The sequence below is a fragment of the Grampus griseus genome (assembly GCF_964374135.1).
Source record: "Grampus griseus genome assembly, chromosome: 11".
Lineage (NCBI taxonomy): Eukaryota > Metazoa > Chordata > Mammalia > Artiodactyla > Delphinidae > Grampus > Grampus griseus.
The window spans coordinates 61411549-61434059 of NC_139005.1; the positions used below are offsets into that span (position 1 = coordinate 61411549).

The 22511-nt window shown below is 35.2% G+C and overlaps 1 protein-coding gene across 1 annotated transcript in view; it reads left to right on the plus strand.

The window, feature by feature from the left end:
* Positions 1 to 22511, plus strand: part of ZDHHC17 (zDHHC palmitoyltransferase 17) — a gene marked incomplete at its 5' end in the record, with an annotated part of 106459 nt that overhangs the window by 28758 nt on the left and 55190 nt on the right. Inside the window, 4 exons of the mRNA XM_082665898.1 lie at positions 8213 to 8316; positions 13897 to 14019; positions 21487 to 21564; positions 22158 to 22302. Coding sequence (XP_082522024.1) covers positions 8213 to 8316; positions 13897 to 14019; positions 21487 to 21564; positions 22158 to 22302 — 450 coding nt within the window. The remainder of the gene's footprint in view (positions 1 to 8212; positions 8317 to 13896; positions 14020 to 21486; positions 21565 to 22157; positions 22303 to 22511) is intronic.

The following is a 22511-nucleotide window of genomic DNA, read 5'->3' on the forward strand; positions in this document are numbered from 1 at the left end:
GTTAAAGGAAGTATTTTGTTGTAGTGAGGAAAAATCCATCCATTTCTTCTTTTTTTTTTTTAAGTTATCCTTTTTCTTGGTTTGTTTTTTAAAATTATTATATAAGTTTAAGGTGTACAGCATTGTAATTCAACATCTGTATACACTACAAACCAGGCGTCTAGTTATAATCTATCACCATACAGTTGACCCCCTTCACCCCTTGTTCACCTCCCCCCAGTCCCCTTCTCTTCGGTAAACACTAATCTGTTCTCTGTATCTATGAGTTTTTTTTGTTTTATTTTGTTTTATTTTTCTAGATTCCACACGTGAGTGAAATCATACAGTATTTGTCTTTCTCCTTCTGACTTATTTTACTTGGCATAATACCCTCAAGGTCTATACATGTTGTTGCAAATGTCAGGATTTCATTCTTTTTTATGGCTGAGTAGTATTCCATTGTGTACGAATATACCACATCTTCTTCATCCCTTTATCCATCAATGGACACCTAGGTTGTTTCCATGTCTCAGCTATTGTAAATAATGCTGCAGTGAACATAAGAGTGCAGATGTCTTTTTGAATTAGTGTTTTTGTGTTCTTTGGGTAAATACCCAGAAGTGAAATAGCTAGGTCATATGGTAGTTCTATTCTTAATGTTTTGAGGAATCCCCATACTATTTTCCATAGTGACTATTCCAATTTACAGTCCCACCAGCAGTGTACAAGGGTTCCCTTTTTTTCACATCCTCTCCAACATCTGTTATATCTTGTCGTTTTAATAATAGCCATTCTAAGAGGAAATGTAAAAGGGAAGAATATAAAATATATGAATACTGTGATTACAGACTAAAGATATATAAATATTTGGGCAAATAAAGATTGTATAGCAGTATTGAAGGAAATTTGCAAAATTAGGTTAAATTAAAAAATAACACTTCTTTCTAAAAACACATACTCTAGTCTAATAGTGAAAAAAACCCTTGACAAATCCCAGTTGAGGGTCATTCTACAAAATATCTGACTAGTTCTCAAAACTGTCAAAGTCATCAAAAATAAGTTTGAGGAATTGTCATAGCGAAGAAGAGCCTGGGGAGCCATGACCTCTTAAATGTAATGCGATACCCTGGATGGAATCCTGGAACAGAAAAAGGACATTACCTAAAAACTAAGGCAATCTGAATAAAGTATAGATCTCAGTTAATAATGTATTAATATTGATTGAATAACAACAAATGTACCATACTAATGTTAGATGTTAATAATAGTGAAAATTGGGTGTGTGGAATATGGGAACTGTGTACTGGTTTTGTAAATCTTAAACTATCCTAAATAAAAATAATCCTAAAAATAAAGTTTTTTTTTTCTTTTCTTTTTTTTTTTTTAAGGAGAGGGAGAAAAATATACATATAGGCATTTGTTCATCAAATGTCTGTGGAAGGAAAAAAAGTGTGCCAGATTTATGTATATTGTTACAAGTATGTATATACATATAGATTAATACTAGAAGGAAATGAAGTGAAACCAGTTTTTAGTGAAGCTAGAAGGTGATGAACATTTTCCTAGTCTAAAATTTGTTGGAAGCAAGCAAAGTGAATTTGATAGTTTGGATTGAGACAGTGGTGGTCCTACAGCATAAAGAGAACCTACCTATGCCTCAAGTTGGCCTCTCTTTTTTAAAAGCAAAAATCACATACTGTTAGCCAGGGATTGGGGACCACAGCAGAGCATATAATATAGCAGAGACTTCTTACTTACTGAAAAAATTGATTTGAAATCTTTCCATTATATCACCAGATCATTTTTGTCCAATCTTCCCTTAAAGAGGGTACATCAAATAGATTAGTAAGAAATTCTGTCTTGAGTGTAGTGCCCTTTGCTGACACTATTAATTAAATACGTTTTAAAAGAAAGTTATTTTATAATTTTGTAGTGGCTACTGCTTTTCCTTATCTTTCTTTGTTCATTTCGTTATATGCTTAATGCTTATGCTGTCCTCTCATTATATATTCCTTTTTAAAAATCCTTATGGTATTCCTAGAATTTAGTTCATTACTACCTAGGTTTTAAGAAGGTCTCACATTTGGCTCATCAGTTTTGGCTAGGACTTAAAAATGAGTCAGTTATGTATAGAGACTTTTTTTCTTTCTTTTTGTCAACAACACTTTATATTGTTTTAGTTTCATCATATACATTTAATGGAATTAAATTTGAGAAGCTCAAAATTATATAATTAAATACAATTAGCTTCTTGATTTAGAGTCCAACCTGTTAGAATGATACCTGACAGCAGACATTTGCACAGTGCAAGTTACAGTCATATGGTTAAGCCCTACTGCTTTGCTAATTCACCTGTGTATATTTATGGGTTAATGCACCAAAGGCAGGCAGGTAACATGTGTCTTGTAGGTAACATGTATGTGCCCTAGGATTTTATTGAATTGACTTTGTGCTCTCTCTCTGTTTGGAAATGCATTTATATTGAGAATTACGGCATCTTTTCATACCTATATTTGCCATTGTATTTTGCCCTCTTTGAATTATCTTCATATTCTTTGCCCATTTTTCAATGTGTTGTTACTCATGCTTTTCTCAGAGCTTTTTTTTTTTTTAAACATTAGGACTGTTATTACTGATATTCTTATATTTAAATCTTTGACCTGACTGGAGGTTATCTAATATAAGGAGTGAGATGGGAATCTTATAGGAAGAGTCCTTGACTGAGGCCCGGTCCTGCCGGGTAGTCACTTCTCTAGGAAGCCTGGGAAATTGATCTTCACTCTAACTGGTCTTTCATTAAACATTCAGGTAAGTCCTAGAGCTGTTTTGAACAAGTTACTTAGACCTGGTGAGCACCAGACATACAGTCAGAGTCTCCAGAACAGTCAGGAGAGTCCAGAGTGGCACAAAGCCTCCCCAGAACAGGAGGGTGCATGGTTCTCTCACCAGGAGAATAGTAGAGGCATCTACCTGTATGTTCTCATGGGATGTGTTGCTGACCTGGGAAGCTTCCACCTGGGAGCATGCTGCTCTGAATTCTGCTTTGTGTGGCCCTGCTTTTTCAGACAAGCTTCAGCATCATATGCCATTAAAGAAACTATATCCTTGGCTGTATTTGTTAGCGTCTTTCTACCAAGCACATCACTCTTCTGTGTTGGAGCCTGTTGAATTTTTTTTTTATCCCAGATGGCTAGCCAGTTGTCCATTTATACCATTTACTGAATAATATGTCTTTCCCTCCTGATTCTAATTCTCATTCTTAAAGCTCTATTCCACTGCCCTATTTATCACTGCAGTACTCCTATTTTTTCTTTAGTTTGCTTTCTGATGTATTATAATTAATGGCAGGGCAAGTCCCTGCCCTTACCCTTCTTTCTGAATATTCCTGAACTTACTCTTGCATGTTTGTTCTTTCAGATATACTCTACCATAGAACCGATTCTTGGAGCACCTTTTCTTATAGAGCTCTTATTAAACATCTATATTTGGTTGGTAATAAAGTACTGTGCCATAGAGCAGGGGTCCCCAACCTTTTTGGCACCGGGGACCGGTTTCGTGGAAGACAGTTTTTCCATGGCCTGGTGCGGGGATGGTTCAGGCAGTAATGCAGCGATGGGGGCGGCAGATGGAGCTTCGCTCCCTCGCCCACCGCTCTCCACCTCCTGTGTGGCCCAGTTCCGTAGCAGTCCGCAGCCCGGGGCTTGGAGACCCCTGCCATAGAGGATTCTTTGATCAGTGCTGCCTCCTTCTTTGTTGTTGTTTTTTTTTTTTGCGGTACGCGGGCCTCTCACTGTTGTGGCCTCTCCCGTTGCGGAGCACAGGCTCCGGATGCGCAGGCTCAGCGGCCATGGCTCACGGGCCCAGCCGCTCCGCGGCATGTGGGATCTTCCCGGACCGGGACACGAACCCATGTACCCTGCATCGGCAGGCGGACTGTCAACCACTGCGCCACCAGGGAAGCCCCCTCTTTGTTTTAAATGAATGTAAACTAAAGATTAATAGGTCTAGTATTTTTTAAAAGTTAACTAGATTGTATTAACTAGATTGCACACAGACACTTGCTCACTAGTTTATTGGTTATATAATTCCATCCAGGCATGTGAATAAACACGTATTATGGAGTCTATCATCTTGATATGCCATCCAGAGTTTGCCTGTATCTGCCGTATAAGTTTGAGTTTTATCGTATTGATTTCTCTTAGCAGCCGTGTATGGCAGCTGAGCTTGTCCCAGCTCTTCTCCTTCCTGTCTGCTACTTGAGCAGCAGGTTTTGGAGGTGCTTTCTCTCCTTCTAGTTCTGTTCAGCAGCTCCTAGGGCTATAAAAACCTTTGGCTGTCAAGGATCCTTCCAGTGGCTGTAATTTCTTTATTCCAATATATAAAATCATTGTATGTTAGCCTTAGAAGGGATCTTGGAGGACTTCTAATCTAGTGGTTTTTAAACTTTTAAAAAGGAGCTAAATCTTTTTTTATTATTAAAGAAATATTATGTAAAGCCCCAGTATCTAAAAAAGAGGCTAAATAACAAAGTGCTTTGTTTAAGAAGGGAGTGAATTGAGTGGAGCTAAAACTATCAAGCTCTTTGATGCCCTGATGTTGGTCCTTGAGGCACCTGGGTAGAACTCTAAGCTGATCTTATTCATCCCCCTCTTTTTACAGATGAGGGACCTGAATCCTACCATAGTTAATTGCCTTGCCGGGTTGTAGCCTAGGTAAGAGAATGGCAGACTTTCAATTCATTAGCCTCTCAGTCAAGGACTTTTTCTATTATACCATGCTGCTTCTAATGGAATTACTGCATTCTTAAAAGTTACAATGACCTACATATGTATTTTTTAATTAGTATTACTTTCCTTGGCAGAGATATCAATTAAATTGCATCTTGGTTCCCATTAAAATCAAGGAAAAATTATAGGATTTTAGTGTCATTAAATATTTATATGTTGAAAATTTATCTGATGTATAATAGCAAATTTATAATTAAAAAATTAATATAATCTATACATTTATAGGATATATTTATTTACATTAACACGGTATTTTTTATGTTTTTAAAGTTTAAAAATCACAACTGTTATTCCTAGGCCTAGTGATAATGGTGGTTATCTTGATAGAGAGTGTTGTCATTTGTCAGATTGGCAGGGTACTAGTTCTAGAGGTGAATCAGTTTCCAATGTGATTAAAAGTGAGAAAAAGAATTTAAGCCCGTGTTATTAATTTTTTTTTTTTTTGCGGTACGCGGGCCTCTCACTGTTGTGGCCTCTCCCGTTGCGGAGCACAGGCTCCAGACGCGTAGGCTGAGCAGCCATGGCTCACGGGCCCAACCGCTCCACGGCATGTGGGATCTTCCCGGACTGGGACACGAACCCGTGTCCCCTGCATTGGCAGGCGGGCTCTCAACCACTGCGCTACCAGGGAAGCCCCGTGTTATTAATTAAAAAAAAAAATAGTACAACAGGTTGGAGATTTGCTTAAACACCATTTCCTCTACCTTTTTAGTGGGAATAACTGTACCTCTTGAAAATTACTCTAAGGATATATGTAAAGCCATCTTTAAAAAAAATCATATTTCCCTTACTAAAAAGTAGAAGTAAACAAATAAAAACCATATAATTGTGATAAAACAAATGCATTTAATTTTTAAATGTTATTGGAAAAAAAGTCTGATTTCTAGTACATTGGAAGATCACATTTGGCACTGTCAGTGGGGCAAAATGGACGGTAGATAAACTGAGAATACAATTTAATCATTATATATAATAACAGGTCTCTGGGGATAAAAATAAAATTAAATTCACATGAAAGCATTACAGTAGTAAGCTTTAAAAAGAGATTTACTTTTTTATTTAATGAATATTTGTTATTTGTCTCTAAAAGCAACCTATTTGTCCTTAGTAAAAAATAATAGCAGTTTGCCCTAGCAGATTTTCATATTGAAATAGTTTTTAAAGTTATATTATTACTTTTTGGCCCTCATGTTATCTTTATTTAAGTTTTAACTTAGCTCTTGCTTCTAATCTTTGACTTATGTTTCTTATCTACTTTGTCCTTCCATTTTGGACTGTAAAGGCCTTGAGGGCAAGAAACCATATTTGGTATTTGCATATTGGTTTGCAGTACTGCTTCAAGCCACAGTGGAGCCTGACACAAAAGGAAAACGAGCAATACTAGTGCTGTCTATATTTAAAATCTTTATGTTTAGGATTTGTTTTGTTTTGATTTTTAAAAGATTTTAAAAATCTAGATTATTGAGTTTTTTGGCACTCTCTTAAACTTTGCACTAGCTTTATCCTGTCCTGGCTTGGGGTCCCAGTACATTGTAGAGGACTTTGTTTATAGCAAACTTTCAGTACATGTTTTGTTGGACATTTTATTTCATTCTGCTTGTAAACTGTGGCCGGGTTTTTATTTTCCTTCAGATGTCTTATGGACCTATAGAAAAAGTCAGAATTGAAAGTTTAAAAGGTTATTTTCCTTATGGTAGGGGAGAATAATATCAGAAAAAATTTAGAAAAAAAGGAAGTGCTACTGATCTGAGAAATGTCTTTCTTTTAACTTGCTCCACTGAATATAGAGCATAGAGAAGTTGAGAACTGGAGTTCAGTGGAGAAATTAAATAGAACAGTTTTAAAAATTAAATTGGGTAAGTCTTATGTATTGGTTAGCTTCATCAATTATTCAGAGTGTTGTATACACCCAATATACTATACCTGCTTGTGTTCATATTTAACCAGTTCTATTTATTTATTTATTTATTTTTTTGCGGTACGCGGGCCTCTCACTGCTGTGGCCTCTCCCGCTGCGGAGCACAGGCTCAGCGGCCATGGCTCATGGGCCCAGCCGCCCCGCGGCATGTGGGATCCTCCCGGACCGGGGCACGAACCCGTGTCCCCTACATCGTTAGGCGGACTCTCAACCACTGCGCCACCAGGGAAGCCCAACCAGTTCTATTTTAATGGAGTCCAAGAACAATCTCTCAAAAAAATCACTTAGTAAATTATATGCAGTATGTGTAATATGTTGTGAATCTCGGCTTAAGACTGATGTCTATTTTCTTTCTTCTGCAAGTGTGGATTTATGATTATTACGGTGGTATTTTAATATTGGTGGTGGCATTTTCATAAGGAAAGGTTATATACTAAGCTGAATTTGCTTTTGTGAAACTTTTAAATTCCCTATTGTTGAAAATATTCAGTAATATTGTTGATAGTCTTCTAAATGTATGGTTCAAACCAATCAGTTTTGGAATTTTCCACATAGATTAAATGGCTAGAGTGAGCTAAAGATAATAGACTTTTTTCTCCAATGAAATACCATAAATTTGTATTATTAAATATCAGTGGCCAAGAGAGAATGAATTGTTGTAAGGATTTAATTCTCTCCAAATATCTTGTTATGCCTTATCCTTTCATTTATGTGTGTGTGCCTGTAAGAGAAAAATATCAGAATCATAGAAATTTGAACGGATGGTAGTAGAACCAAACATGCTCAATTTTTCTGTTTTCATATAAAAGAAGTAATTGTATATTAGTGCTATATTGAGGAAGCTGACTATGCATAACAAATTTTGTATTTTAAATAGAAAATTGCACATAGCATATAAGTTTTAAATGGATGTAATATTCTATAAAGCCGTTTAATTAAATTTTTATATAAACATTAGTTTCTTTAAGGTGTTGACATTTTTAGAACTACTCAAGCAGATTTACATTTTATTAGAATGGCCTATTGTTCTTTATTCACCTAATAGTAGATGCCTTAACAAGCCCTCAGCATGAAGGAGTATAAGAAAAGGTGATATCTGAGAATAATAGAATAATATACCTGGGTTCCTTTTTTAGGACCTTAGTCTTTATTTGGCATGTGATGAAAGTTTTGAAGTAGAGTGTTAGAGCTAGGGGGTTATGCTGGAATAGTAGAAAAATTGGTCTGAGAGAATGAGAGTTGATTTGATGAAGAAGTAGAGTTCTGTGGAGCTAAAGATGAATTTCAGTTACTGATTTGTCACTGATTTACAGTTTTGTAGCTTTTCTGTTGTGAGACTGTGTGTAAGGGGTAGATCTGTTTGAACATGCTTTTTCTCCAAAGAGTACAGACTTCAGCATAAGGTTAAACTTAATCTTTTAAATAACAAACATTCTTCAAACAGCACAAAAGCAATAGTAAAATACTGAAATATTTTCATACTTCATTTCTCAATTCTTATCTCTATGTAATTTTTTTTCTTCAACAGGAAATCAAACCTCAAAGCCATTATAGCCATGGATATGGTGAACCCCTTGGACGGAAAACTCATATTGATGATTACAGCACGTGGGACATAGTTAAGGCTACACAGTAAGTTTTTTGTTGCAGTTGTTTTCTTTTTGACATCTGTATTTTAAGGGAAATATACATTTCTTTCTCTTTTTGATATTCTCTATTTGATAATTCTGTACTTGGTGAGACATTGTTTTCATACTTTCCTTTAGTTCTTTGTACAGATTTAAAATAGCTGATTTAAAGTCTTTGTCTAGTAAGTCCAATGTCTGGGATTCTTCAGGGACAGTTTCTATTAATTGCTCCCCCCTGCTCCCCATGGGTTATACTTTTTTGCTCTTCTGCATGTCTTGTAATTTTTTGTTGAAAACTGGACTGTTCAAATAATGTAACATGGCAGTTCTGGGTATCAGGTTCTCCAGGGTTTGTTGTTGTTTGTAACATTTCTGAACTAATTCTATAAAGTCTGTATCTTTGTCATGTGTGCCCAGTGAAGTCTCTACTTGGTTAGTTAGTGGTCAGAGACTTCTTAAATCCCTAGAACCAGTAAGTCTTGATCTTTGTCAAGGAACTCTTCATGCAAGTGCAAGTTGAGACACTCAGCACTCAGCCAGGCAGCTTACAGCTCTGCCTTAGCCTTCACTTTCTGCTTGCAAAGAACCTCAAGGTCAATCAGAAGTGAGAGCTTAGGGCCTTCTCCAGTCTTTGTTGAACATGTGCATGGCCTTCTAGCTTCCCAAGAATATGTCTGAGCTTTTCAAGCCCCTGTGGATATCTCATTCCTCAGCTTTTGCTTAAGCTTTTTGATTTGTCTGTTGTTTGTCCCAACTGCTTTCCATCCTCTCAAACAACTGTTACGTTAAAACATTTGACAAACATCCCAGAAAGGAGGTTTTAATGAGTTTGGGTGAGGTCTAATAGATAAGCCTTTCAAGTAGACTCTTCCAGGGAACCACCATATAGGTGAAATAATGACTCCTCTTTGAGAATGAGGCTTTGAAGGAACTCCATTCCTATTCTGCTCACTCTGCTATCAGTACCAGGAATACAACTTATTTTTCAAGGCTGCTGGGGAGCAGAGGATGGGACTGTGGTATTTTAAAACACCACAGTCCTCTGTTCTTCCTGAAATTCAGCTGTTTTTCTTGACTAAAGATCCCTTGGATTGCTGAAAGCCTTTTGTTAACTTTTCCAGAGTTCTGAAAACGTTGATACTGCCAGTTTTTTCATTACTTTTGTGGAGAGGCAAATTTTTGGAAGTCCTTAGTCCACTGTCACCCTACTTTCCTGAATGTTGTATGTAGTCAAAAATCAAAGCACATTGTCCCAACTGTATTTAGCAAACAAATTATACTGCTCTACATTCGTTTTTCCTTTTGAGACTTTGCTCCTATTAATATATTCTTTCTCTCCTTTGTCATTAATGTGTCTCACCCTAATGCATGATTTCCATCAGCAGATACACTGCAGGATCTTTCACGTTAAGAAAAAAAACAACCACTTTTCTTTATTCCTCAAATACCCTTCTAATTACGCTTTTTCTTGAAAAGTATCTATGTGTGCTCTCTATAATTTCTACCTTTTAAAACATTTATTTAAATTTTAAAACATTTCAATCCTACAGATAAGTATAGAGAAGAATATAACTGTCAGATTAAGCAGATGCTAACATTTTGCTGTAATTGCTGCAGGTTGCTCAGCATGCTCTTTTCCTTATCTCCTCGAGGAAACCTCTCTTGAAATTGCTGTGAATCATTCTCATGAACATTCTTGTACATTTCTACAAACATCTGTAAACAAAATATGCTATTATAATGTATGCTTAAAATTTACATAAGTTGTATTCTACACTACATATCCTTTTGCAGTTTGCTTTTTAAAAACAAACAAAAAAACTATATAGCTTTTGTGATTTATCAGTGTTGGTAAATAAGGACCTAATCTGTCCTGTTTAACTGCTTTGTAGTATTCTATCATTCCTTATCGAGGTATACTTTAAATCGTTTCTACTGTTTCATTATTTCAAGCATCGCATCAGTGAATGTCTCACTACCTGTTCCCCTGTGCACATAAACAAAAGTTCTTCTAGGGTAGACAACTCAAGTGGAACTTCTGGCTTGTTCAGTGTGTTCTTTTTCAGCTTTACCAGTTCTTGCCAAATGGTTTTCCAAAGTGGCTGTGCCAATTTATACCCCCATCTGCAGGAAATGAGTTCTTTTTTCCACTGCATTTTTGCTCAGTTCTAGTTTTGTCACACTTACTAGTCATTGTCAGTTTGAGAGCTGTGAAATGGTTTTTCTCTCTTTTGATAGGCCTTTCTCTGATTACAAATGATATTGAATATATTTTCTATGTTTATTGGCCATTTGGGTTTCTTCCTGTGTGAATTAACCATTTTAAATATACCTATTTTGAGTTCTTTTGTCTTTCTATAATTAGTTTGTAAAAGTTCTTTACGTATTTTGATGGAGTCTGCAAAGAAGTTAGTGAGACCTGTGTCCCTTTAATGTCCTCCAAGAGTCCCATCTGCCACTCTCCCAGCCCCTTCCCGCCCCTAGTCATGCAGCTCATGATTAAGTACTCCGCTTCAGTGTATCCAAACTCATATTTTTTTCCTGTAACAATGTGCTGGACCTTCTCTGGAAACCTGCACTTCCAGAAAGGCTCTGTCATCTGTGGTGACTGTGAAAGACAGTGGTGACTGGGGCTACCAGATGGTGGCTGGAGCCAGTTCGTGGGCCACTGCAGGGTCCACAGCTAGGAACAGGTCTGTATGCCTGGTACCCAATGCATGGGTGGGTGAGACTCTCCCAGCTCTCTTGGCCGATGGTGCTGGATCCCATAGTGCCCACAGAGGTCCATGGGTAGAGGCTGAATTATTATTGTTGGAGGGGGCACAAAACGATGAATGTCTTCTTCCACCATGATGGTGATGTCACTCTGCAGTCCATTTCTAAATACTCTTTTTTTCTTCCATTTAATCTTGTATAGTACCACATTGTTTTAATTATTTCTTAGTCTTCAAAATTGTCTCAGCTATTCTTGGTCTTTTACTCTCACAAATGAATTTTAGGGTTCTACTTGGGACATTCATGAGATATTCATTTGGGGTTTTAATTAGAATTTCATTAAATTTGCAGATAATTTGGGGGGAAATTAGGGTATATATTTCTTTAGGTCTTACTTTAACGTCTTTCATTAATTAACCTTATTTACAGTAAGAGTAGTATAATTAAATATGCTTCCTCATTATTATTTTAGATAGTTTAATATTTTATGTTACAGTGGTATGGAAATCTGATCCTAAATTTATTTTATTTAGATACTTTGTTTTCATGATTATTTGGCTGGAAAAAAGATGAATCTCACAAAGATACATGATTCCCTAATGGAAGAATTACAACATATGCTGCATTTATTAAGTTACAGTAATTACTTTTCAGTACTATTCACTAAGTAAAGATTTTACTAAACTTTACCTTGTAAATGTACATTTTCTGATGATAGTTCTTGCAAACTAATCAGGTTTTGACATTTTTGTAATTACAGCAAATGGGTTCACACATGTTAGAAAATTGTTTCAGAATTTTTTAGTGTGCCCACATAAGAATGTTTTTACAGTTGTTGTATAAGATCTTTCAGAAACTATATTGTATAATGATAGAAACCTTCTCCCGTTGCGGAGCACAGGCTCCGGACGCGCAGGCTCAGCGGCCATGGCTCACAGGCCCAGCTGCTCCGCGGCATGTGGGATCTTCCCGGACCAGGGCACGAACCCGTGTCCCCTGCATCGGCAGGCGGACTCTCAACCACTACGCCACCAGGGAAGCCCCAAACATACAATTTTAAAAAAATATTCTCTTTATAGTAGGTGTTTTTCTGAAATGAAAGTAGTTAAGTTTCTCACTGTGTCTGAAATACCCTCCTTGCCTTGAAGGGGAACAGACTGACTATCTTTAACCTTTCTTAAGAATACAGTGGACCACTGAACAGCACAAGTTTGAACAGCTTGGATACACTTAAATGCGAATTTTTTTCAACAAATACATACTACGGTATTAAACAGTCTGCAGTTGTCTAATCCACAGATGCGGAACTGCAGATATGGAGGGCCAGCCATAAAGTTATATGTGGATTTTTGACTGCGGGAGGGTTGGCGCCCGTAACCCCCATGTTGTCCAAGGGTCAACTGCATATGGTTGATAGCATACCAGTCACAGTTCTTTGCCATCGCTACCTGTGCCCCGCTCCCCAAAAAAGCCAGCAGATTTGAAACACTTGTCTTTTTTGTTAAAAGGAAAATGCATACTCACTTTTAAATGTTAGGAAAGTAACCAGTGATTCTCAGTATAGTTAAAAAGATTTTTATCATTACTTGTCTCATTCAAAGTGTGAGGTAGATTCTGCTCTTTAAGGTAATATGCCTAGTTCACTTAACTGGGCACATGTAAACAATTTTCTGACAAAGAACAAAGAGCTGAAGGAACTTCTGTCATCTCCTGTGAATTGTGGAACTCTTGTTCTTCCCTTAGGTTGATTTACCTTGTGCGTGTGTGTGTGTGTGTGTGTGTGTGTGTGTGTGTGTGTGTGTGTGTGTGTGTACGTGTACACATGTAGTACAGAGCCATTGTAGGGCAGCATTGAAGGCTGTATTAAATATTAGTGCAGCTTAATTTCTTTCTCTATTAGCTAAGACACGAATACAGTTTTAATATTGGCTTCTAATGTTCCTTTATTAGGCCACCTTTCCCCCAACCTCACCCTGTGGTATACCTCCCCATTTTGGAGACCACTTTAAGAAATTACAAATATAGTCAAAGCTCATTTAATTTGTTTTTGTGTCTCGTATTTCCAAGGATCCAGTATTTTGTTTAGGATGAAGTTGATGGTTTTTGAGGCTCCATGATGGATTCTTAGTGGTTTGTCATACTGTTCTTTTTATTTTTGCTTATGCTTGAAAATTTCCATAATACAAAGTTTTAAAAAATATATATGCTGCCACAGAATGACCAAAAACAGGAAGGGAGGTAAAGGTCAAGCTATTTGCGTGCACCTTTCTCCTTTATTAAGCGTGAACGTCTTTCCTCGAATTCTCCCAGTAGACTTTCTCTTCTGTCTCATTGGCTTGAACGCACAGGACTCCTGCACCTGCCCTGCTCCCACCCCTACACTTCCTTTCTTATTTGCCTTACGAATTTTGAGGCTAAATTTGTAAATAAAGAATCCTGAGGTTGTAAGACATCCTTTTCTCAATGCTGTTCTAAATCATTGATAAACTCTTTGTTACTGCTTCTTTATGATTTAATATTTTTTAACATAGCTGTATGTATTTTTATAAGCTGCCTTAAGTGTTTTGTAGAATAAGTGGTGATATTAAGAAAAATAAATAACTGATAGACATTTTATTTACGTTATCCTTTTCTCTTCCACTTCATGAGTTATTACATTCTTATAGATGAAAAATTTTTAATTATAAAATGGGTTAGTAATAAAAACTGTTGGAATATTGATATCTTTAAAGTAACATTTTATATTGAGAAAGCCATTTTAATTTCCAGGTTTCAAAATGGAGCATTAGTTTCTTCTGGAAATGCTATTTTCAGCTTTAAATTTCTTGTCAAATAGTGGTAACAATCACACGTTTTCTTTCTTTTCAAGATATGGAATATATGAACGCTGCCGAGAATTGGTGGAAGCAGGTTATGATGTACGGCAACCAGACAAAGAAAATGTTACACTCCTCCATTGGGCTGCCATCAATAACAGAATAGATTTAGTCAAGTAAGCATTTCTATATTTTAGGTAATTAGTTATTACTATAAAATTATTAGAAATAATTATAAAATATATAATTTCTAAAATTCATAGCTTTTAAAATGTAGATTCTGTGTCCTTTTTTCCTGAAAAAAATTGTTTTTAACATATATAGAATGCTTATTATGTGACAGATACTATGCTGAGTGCTTTTCCATGTATATTTCCTTAAATCTTAATTCTTGAAGTAACCCTGTGTGAAAAATAACAATTTTTACTGCTATCCTAATGATGTGGAAACTGAAGCATAAAGAGGTTAAATATGCTACCAGTGACATAAAACTGATAAAGATTGGAGTCTGGACTTTAACTCAGGCAGTCTAACTTGTAGCTTACATTCTAAATATGAATTCTACGGGTAAAAGCTACAAAAGGAAAGAGAGGAGTTAATAATAGCAGGTAATAATAAACTAATTTCACACCAGCATAACTGAAGAATACTTTATATACTCAGTATAAATTATTTTTATTACTTACTGTTCATCTGCTTGTTCAGTAATAATAAGAGGTGGTTAGATAAGCAGGAGTCAGGATGATAAGGAAGTGTTAGTAAATCTGGCTGAAATAGTCTCTGGCAATTTGGATATAAGATTTTTAGATAGAGACATGAATCTGAAATGAACTGCTTGCAGGTGTGCCTTTTAAGTACAGCGTACAGAGTCTAGAGACAAATAGGATGTTAATATCAGGTAAAAGAATTTGCCCTTAGAGTACTAAAGAAAGATTAAACAAGTAATAACTAACACATTGAAATCCATGAATCACTTTCTTCCGGAGAGCGTACTTCCATTTTATTTGCTCCTTTTTTCCCTTCTTGTATTTCTAACCTTTCCTCTGCCTGCAGTATAGGTCTCTTGATGTCTAAGTTCTGTTTTTGTTTGTCAGAAAATGTTTTTATTTCATCTTCATTTGTGAAGGAAATTTTCACATGGTATAGAAATCTAGGTTGGCCGCTCTTTTAATTTTATTTTTGTTTTTTACCCATTGAGAACATCATCCCACTGTTTTCTGGCTTCTGTTACTATTGAGAAGTCAGTCTAAGTATTACACTTTTAAAGGCTTTTTTTTCTTTCTTTCTCTTTTTCTGGCCGCTTTTAAGATTTTTTTTCTTTGTTTCTAGTTTTCTGCAGTTTCATGATGATGTTTCTAGGTGTGGATTTCTTTTATTTACCCTGAATAAGATTGCAAGAAATTCTTGATTCCGTGGATTAATGTTTTCATCAGTTCTGGAAAATCTCAGCCATTATTTCTTCAAACATTGCTTCTGCCCCATTCTCTTTTTGCTCTCCTGGAACACCAGTTAAATGTATGTTTGACCTTTTCATTGTATGCTGTGTCTCTTATCCTCTCTTCTGTGTGTACTGTCCTTTTCTTCTCTGCTTCATTCTGGAAACTTCTGACTTATCTTCCAGTTCATTTATTCTCTATGTGTAATCTGCTGTTAAATCTATTCATTGAGTTCCAATTTTGTTTATTTTTTAGTTCTAGAATTTTAATTTTTTTTTAAACTTGCGTTATTTGATTCATTTGTTGCTGTACTTTTCCATCTTGTCTTATACTTGAAAATATAGTTATTATATAATCTGTGTCTGAGAAGATAGCATTGGGAGTCTGTGTGGGTCTGTATCTGTTATATTATTCCTTTGTGTGCCTGACTATCTTCGAATGTATAATAGACATTATGCTTAAAAACTTATTTGTTGAATAATTTGAGGCCTAAGATGAGAAGATACCATTTGTTTCTGCTAAGCCCAACTTTAATTTAAGCCTTTAGATTTTCTGGATCACTCAGGTGGCTGAAGACCATGCTAGAGCCAGGTTTACTTCTGTTTCTTAATTACTCCTACAGTGCAGCTTTTTGGGGTCCCAGCCCTTATTTTGCTTTTGTCTGCTTAGCTTGCCTCTTGGCCAACTCTTCTGTATCAGCAAATTGTCTCTAGGGTAGATGGTGCCCAAGCAGTTTTCTAATTTCTCCCAGTTTTAATCTCCTGAATCTTAGCCAGGTAAATGCTCATAATCTTCTTAGGAAATATTTGCTTTTAGGAAATATTTCTTTATTTTGTTGAGCTTGTTTTTAGTTTTCTTTAATTGGAGGGTTGGTTCAAATTATCTAGCCTTCTGTAGTATCTGTATTTTTTTAAATTACTGTTACTTTAATCAAAATAGTGCATAAACAATTTTAAAAAATCAAATAGTACTTAAAAACTTACAATGGAAACAGCAGTCCCCCCCCCCCGACCCCCTGGGTCCTGTACCTAAGAAGTAACTATCTTCAGTACTTCAGCTGTTTCTTCAGTACTTACTCTTGTATATTACATTTTTATGTTGTTACTTTTATCTAGAAAGTTATTTTCTTTACACAAATGATAGCAAATGCTTTTCTGCTCTTTTCATTTAATTTATGTATCTTCAAATTTTTTCATATCAGTGCAACTAGAGCTACATCATTGTTTTTAAAAAGCTGTATAATGTTTAATTGTATTGACTTAGTTTATTTAATGGTTTACCTATTGGTGAACATTTAGATTGATTCTAGTGTTTTTACTATTTTATACAGTGTTGTAAATAATACCTTGTTCACATACCATTTTGCTTATGTTCTTATATATCTGTAGAATTCTTAGGAGAAGGAAAGTAAGGAGGATGAATTTTGAATTTTAATAAATATTGCCAGTTTTTGTGCTGTTTCTTGATTTATCAGTTATTATATTTTGACTTTCTCTTTTGGGATAACTAGATGTCCTAGAACACCTCACCACTAATACTTCTTCCTCTGTCCTCTTTATAGTTTTAGTTAAATTACTATGCAAAGTTTAAATTGTTGTGCATATGTAAATTATCACTGATGAGCCCAGAAGTGTTCTATGATATCTGTTTTTTTCCTGTAGAATTTTTATTTTTGTCAAAAGTAATAGTTGCTTTCTTTTTTCATTTGTTTAACTTTATGTATATTGGAACTAATTGTTCCCATACTCATAGACAGAACTGTAAAACCCATCTGTGTATGCAAACAGTATCAAATAATTTATTGGTTCCTTTTTTGGTGGAGTAGGTAGGATGAAATCATTCCTGAATTTCTCCATCTTTCTGTTCCAGCCCAGACTGTTTGCTCTTGAGAGCTGCGCACAACAATTGTCTTGAGACTTACCTTTGCAATCATTCTGGGAAATCCCTTTGCAATCATTCTGGGAAATCCCTTTGCTCCAGTGTTGGTTTCAGTTTCCTGGATCTCAGGTTTTTCTCTCTGTTGGTTTACTCTCTGGTTTTAGTAGAGCTCGTTTTTCAGAAACTTTCTGAGAGAGAGTGCTTGGGAGGTAAATCTTTTGAAGTTACTATCTCTTCTGCCCTCAAACCTTATTGGTTGTTTGGCTGAGTGTAGACTTCTAGATTAAGCTTAGTTTTCTCGGAATTTTAAAGCATTACTTTATTATTTTTTTGCTTCAAGTGTTATAGTTAAGATATATTTGATCTCATTCTGTTGATCAAAAAATTCACATTTATCTTGTGTTTAAAAATAAATAAGAAACTCTAAAATGAGAAATACAGACAAAAAGTCTTGATGTTGCCTGCCTTATGGATTGTTCCACCACTTATGGGCAAGTGAGGTTACAGAATAAAGTCACTAACTATAGAATGGGTTAATAACTACAGTGTCTGTGTATATTATGTCTTCAGAGGGGTAAACTTAATTTCTTTTTTTTAATTGGGGCATAGTTGCTTTACAACGTTGTGTTAGTTTCTGCTGTACAGTGAAGTGAATCAGCCTTATGTATACATATATCCCCTCTTTTTCGGATTTCCTTCCCATTTAGGTCACCACAGAGCACTGAGTAGAGTTCCCTGTGCTATATAGCATGTTCTCATTAGTTATCTATTTTGTACGTAGTACTGTAGATATGTCAGTCACAATCTCCCAATCAGGGGGGTAAACTTAATTTCTTACAATTCGTAGTTTAGCAAGTTACTTTCCTAAAACAAACATAATGGTGAGTAAATGCAGTTTTCTATAGTAACTGGTATTTATAGCCTCAAGATTAATTTTTTACTTTTCAGTCTAGAATTACACCCTTCTTAGAAGCTACAGCGTATTACTATTTCATGGATGCTGGCAGAAGATACATGACTCAGGTAGAGACCAAGGACTTTATTATTCATAGCACAGCAAATAGCATGAACATCATATTTGCATAGCTCCCTAGGTCCTATGGGAGTGGCTTGATATGGTCAATGCAGCACACACAGTGGATATTCATTGCTTTTCTAGTACATGGGAAGCAAAGTCGCTCTTTGTCCCAGAGGGAGACGTTACCTCATCTCTCAAGGTTGCTTGATGCAAACAGAACTCAGAAATGGCCTGTGTAGAGTGGTCAGGACCTTGCAGTCTTCTCATATACTCAGCAAGACATATGGGAGCCACCAGAGACCCATGGAGAAGTGTCCCTTGTAACAGTTATGTTCCATCAGGACGTGCTGTAGGAGCTTGCTTCAAGCAGAGTTAGTTGGGTCACTTCATGCTGGTAAGATATTAAAGTAAGTATAATTTGGAAAGGAGGAGACCTTCACCTGGCCTGGATGTCTTATATTCCTAGTGTTTTCAAGTGGAAGTCTTTTAACTATTTCTTAGATTTTACCCTGATATAATGAAATAAAAAGAATTAGTGCAGGCTTTGGTCTTCAGCAGTCTCCTGTTACTTCAAGATTCTTTGTTAACAACAGCTAATAATGCTTGTAGTCTCTGATTTTAGTTTGATTTCAAGTCAAGGTGTTGTTAATGAATATGGGGCTTTGTTAAAAAATATGTAGCTTATAATTTCTAAGAGCACAGTGTGTGTGTGGCTTATTCTTCTTCCCTGGCGACATATAAGCTCTTATTCTTTATTCCCCACTTTGTGAAAGTTTACATTATTGTGCATTGATATGGTCCTTTTATAGCTATTGTGCTTTAGGGAGATGTTCTTAATTTATCTTCTAATCCTTCTTTTGAATTTCTAATTTTATCTATGGCATTTTCAATTTGAAGCATTCTCTCTTGATCTCTACCCCCCACCCCACTTAAAAAAAATGTTTTGTTCTTATGTCATGAGTATATTATCTTCTCTTATTTTTTGGAGACTATTTATTATAACTTTAGTTTTTTAAGCTCTTCTCTATATATTGTCTATTTTGGGCTTCTTCTGTTTACTTTGGTCTCCTTCCATGTTTGAAGCTTTCCTCAACTATCTGGTCATGTTTGACCATTCATATTTAGGAGAGACATAACAAAGCTGATTGGAAGTTGTGGGACTTAGGAACCTCCCAAATGTCCCTTTAGCATGTAAACTTTCATTGCAACGTTTTCAGTGTCCCATGTGTTTCTGTGATCTAATTCCTTGAGTCTTAAATTTCTCTGGAAAGATGCACTGAATACACCTTTTGGCAAATACTGAATGGCTGAATGTTAAAATCAACAGGAGCATGAGAAGTTTAGAGACATTAGAATGAATCTGAACTTTAATAGAAGAGTTTGAATTATCACTATAATAATATTAAAAATTTAAGTAGTCACATTTTAAGATGACAGTGCACAAAGAAAACTAGTCTAGCTTTGTCAGCTGCTTGATTGCTTCCATGTCACTAAAATGCCTGTTGTGATGCTAAATACACACTCACTTTCAGTGAGAATATAAGTTAGAAAACAACAATTTTTCAGCAGCTTATATTGACTTTGAACCAGTGTTTCTGTTTACAGTCCAGCTTCTTATTACTTTCTTTTGAGGTGACTATTGCCTTTAATCCCTTAGCCTTTCTAGGGTTTTATAACATATTCTGGTTTGCTTCTCATTGGTGTTCTCCTCTGGAGACATTTGGGTTTTAGCGCTTTGCTTTTCATCTTTCAAGTATTTGTTGCTATCTCTTGTTCATTGATATTCTCTTCTCAAAATCTAGGGATCATTAGTACCCGCAAGTACATTTCTTGATAATAACCATCTTATAGTATTGCAAGGAGGCTTGAGTTTAAAAATAAGAATTATACAATCTTCTCAGAATTTTATAGTTTGAACTAGGGTCTTAAAGCTACAAAAAAATAACATGTTATAAAAATATAGTATTTTTCTTCCAGAGGTTTACAATGAAAAGGTGATAGAAGTTACTCTTCTTTATCATGCAGAAAAAAAATTTCCCCTATCCTTGTTAAAAAAAAGTTGTACTTTAGAACTAGTTTGGAAATCACTCATTGCCATAGTCCTAGCAAGGATTTGAAATGTGAGTAAAAATACGTCTCAGGAACACAGATATATTAACTATAGAGAAGGTAATAAAATTGCTTAAGAAAACTTTCTAGTTGGAATTTTAAAGAAAATATTTCCTATCAAAGCTGTTCTTTGGCTGTGCTGTACTTCTCTTTGGGCTCAAAAAATCATTTTCAATTATTGCATTAATGTCTACTGGGTACCTTAAGAAACAGTTTAGGAGCATTTGAATGTTTGTGTTCAGACTGTCTGATGTTTTGGACTGGAAATATTTTAGTCTAGAAATATTTTAAGTTACTTCAAACTGTATGATAGAGTGGAATTGGGCCCTTCATTGCATAATGCTTTAAAAGCACCAACTTAAATGTATAAAGCAGAAAATATCTGAATCAAGCTTGTAAGTACTGAATATATTAAATGTTTGGAACTATGAGCATTAAGAGTGAATGCATTAGTGATCTAAAGCAGTAATCACTTAGAACAGTTTAAGAACCTCAATAATATACATATGTCAAACATTTGCCATCAAATGCCTTGAAATCATTGGTATTCAAGATTCATTGCATTGATCAGTTCCAAAACAAGCATTATATAAGCAGCTAGGTCCTGTTCATTTCAGAGAATATCAAGATGTTATGACATGAATATAGTAAGAAATGAGGTTGCTGTTTCTTTTTAAAGCAACTCAGCTTTAAAAGCATAACAAATAAGGCATCATAAAGAACGTTTATGTTATACTTTACAGTGTATAAAACTCTTTCACATATGTTGTTTGATTTAATCTATAGTAATCTTGTGAGGAAAGTAAAGCTGAGCTTAAAAAGCTGAACTTCTACCCATGGTAGGCTATGTGTCTGGCCTGCTCTACAGCTGTTGTAATTCCAAAATTCTACCTGATGCTGCTGTAGGATCCAAATCTTTGTGGTTCTCTGACTGCCTTCTTTTTTATATGATTGTTATTTGGCTTTGCTATTCTTTATTGTAATTTAAAAAATTACTTTTCTTTTACTTGTGGAACAAAAGAGAGTGATATGTTTGATGTAAAATTCTGCTAATGTATTTTAAAAACTCACAAAAGATTGTTTATTGTCCAAGGCATAAACTAGCATGAGATCTAAAATGAAAAACATTTCTTTATTTTTCATACAGTTTCTTAAAATTGAAAATGAAAGTTGTCTTAATTATTTAAAATTTTGTCTTATAGATACTATATTTCGAAAGGTGCTATTGTGGATCAACTTGGAGGAGACCTAAATTCAACTCCATTGCACTGGGCCACAAGGTTTAAATTTAATTCTGGATTTTTTTTTCCCCTTTGGTTCCTTTAGCAATCTATAACTAAGTAGCTTTAAAAAGAATATGAGGAAGTGAATGGGAGAACTTGTTATGCCAGTAATTAATATCAATAATGTGCTAATGTATTGCTGTCCAGTGTTACCTGCATTGGAAGCAAAGTTTATTGTCCAAAGTGTCCTTAAGGAATTAACCATGCTGATATTAATCCAGTTAATTATAAGATGGTGTTAAACTTTGGAATACTTTTGCAGCCTACATATGTTTACAGTGAAAGAAGTATCTAGTTCATGGGACAATTAAGGTCATATTGGAATAGGATTAATAGAATATAGTAACTATTTATTACATATTTAAAGAAGTTATGAGTATCTATAAATTTTCAAAAACCGTTTATACCAGTTAAGACTTAAGAACATAAAATCCTAAATGTGTCTTGACATATACCTATTTTAAAATAACATAAAATAAGATTTGTGTAATCTTTTCCACCATTACCCTATTTTTTAAAAAAAGATCTTTCCAGAGTTTCTTGTTTGAAATAACTTTATATATTTAAGTGTTTATTCTTTTACGTTTTAGACAAGGCCATCTATCTATGGTCGTGCAACTAATGAAATATGGTGCAGATCCTTCATTAATTGACGGAGAAGGATGTAGCTGTATTCATCTGGCTGCGCAGTTTGGACATACCTCAATTGTTGCTTATCTCATAGCAAAAGGACAGGTAAAAAAAAGTCACAATGGGGTAGATTTTAACCAAACGTTCTTCATGGTTTAAATACCTAATATTATTGGTGTTAACAAGTGTAACAGTCTAGTGATATTTAAATAGTACTTTCTGATGGATGAAGAGAATAAATAAATATATAGTTAGTTTGATATTGAGCTGTTTAATGTAGTTAACATAAAAATATGAAAACCAGTTATGATCTA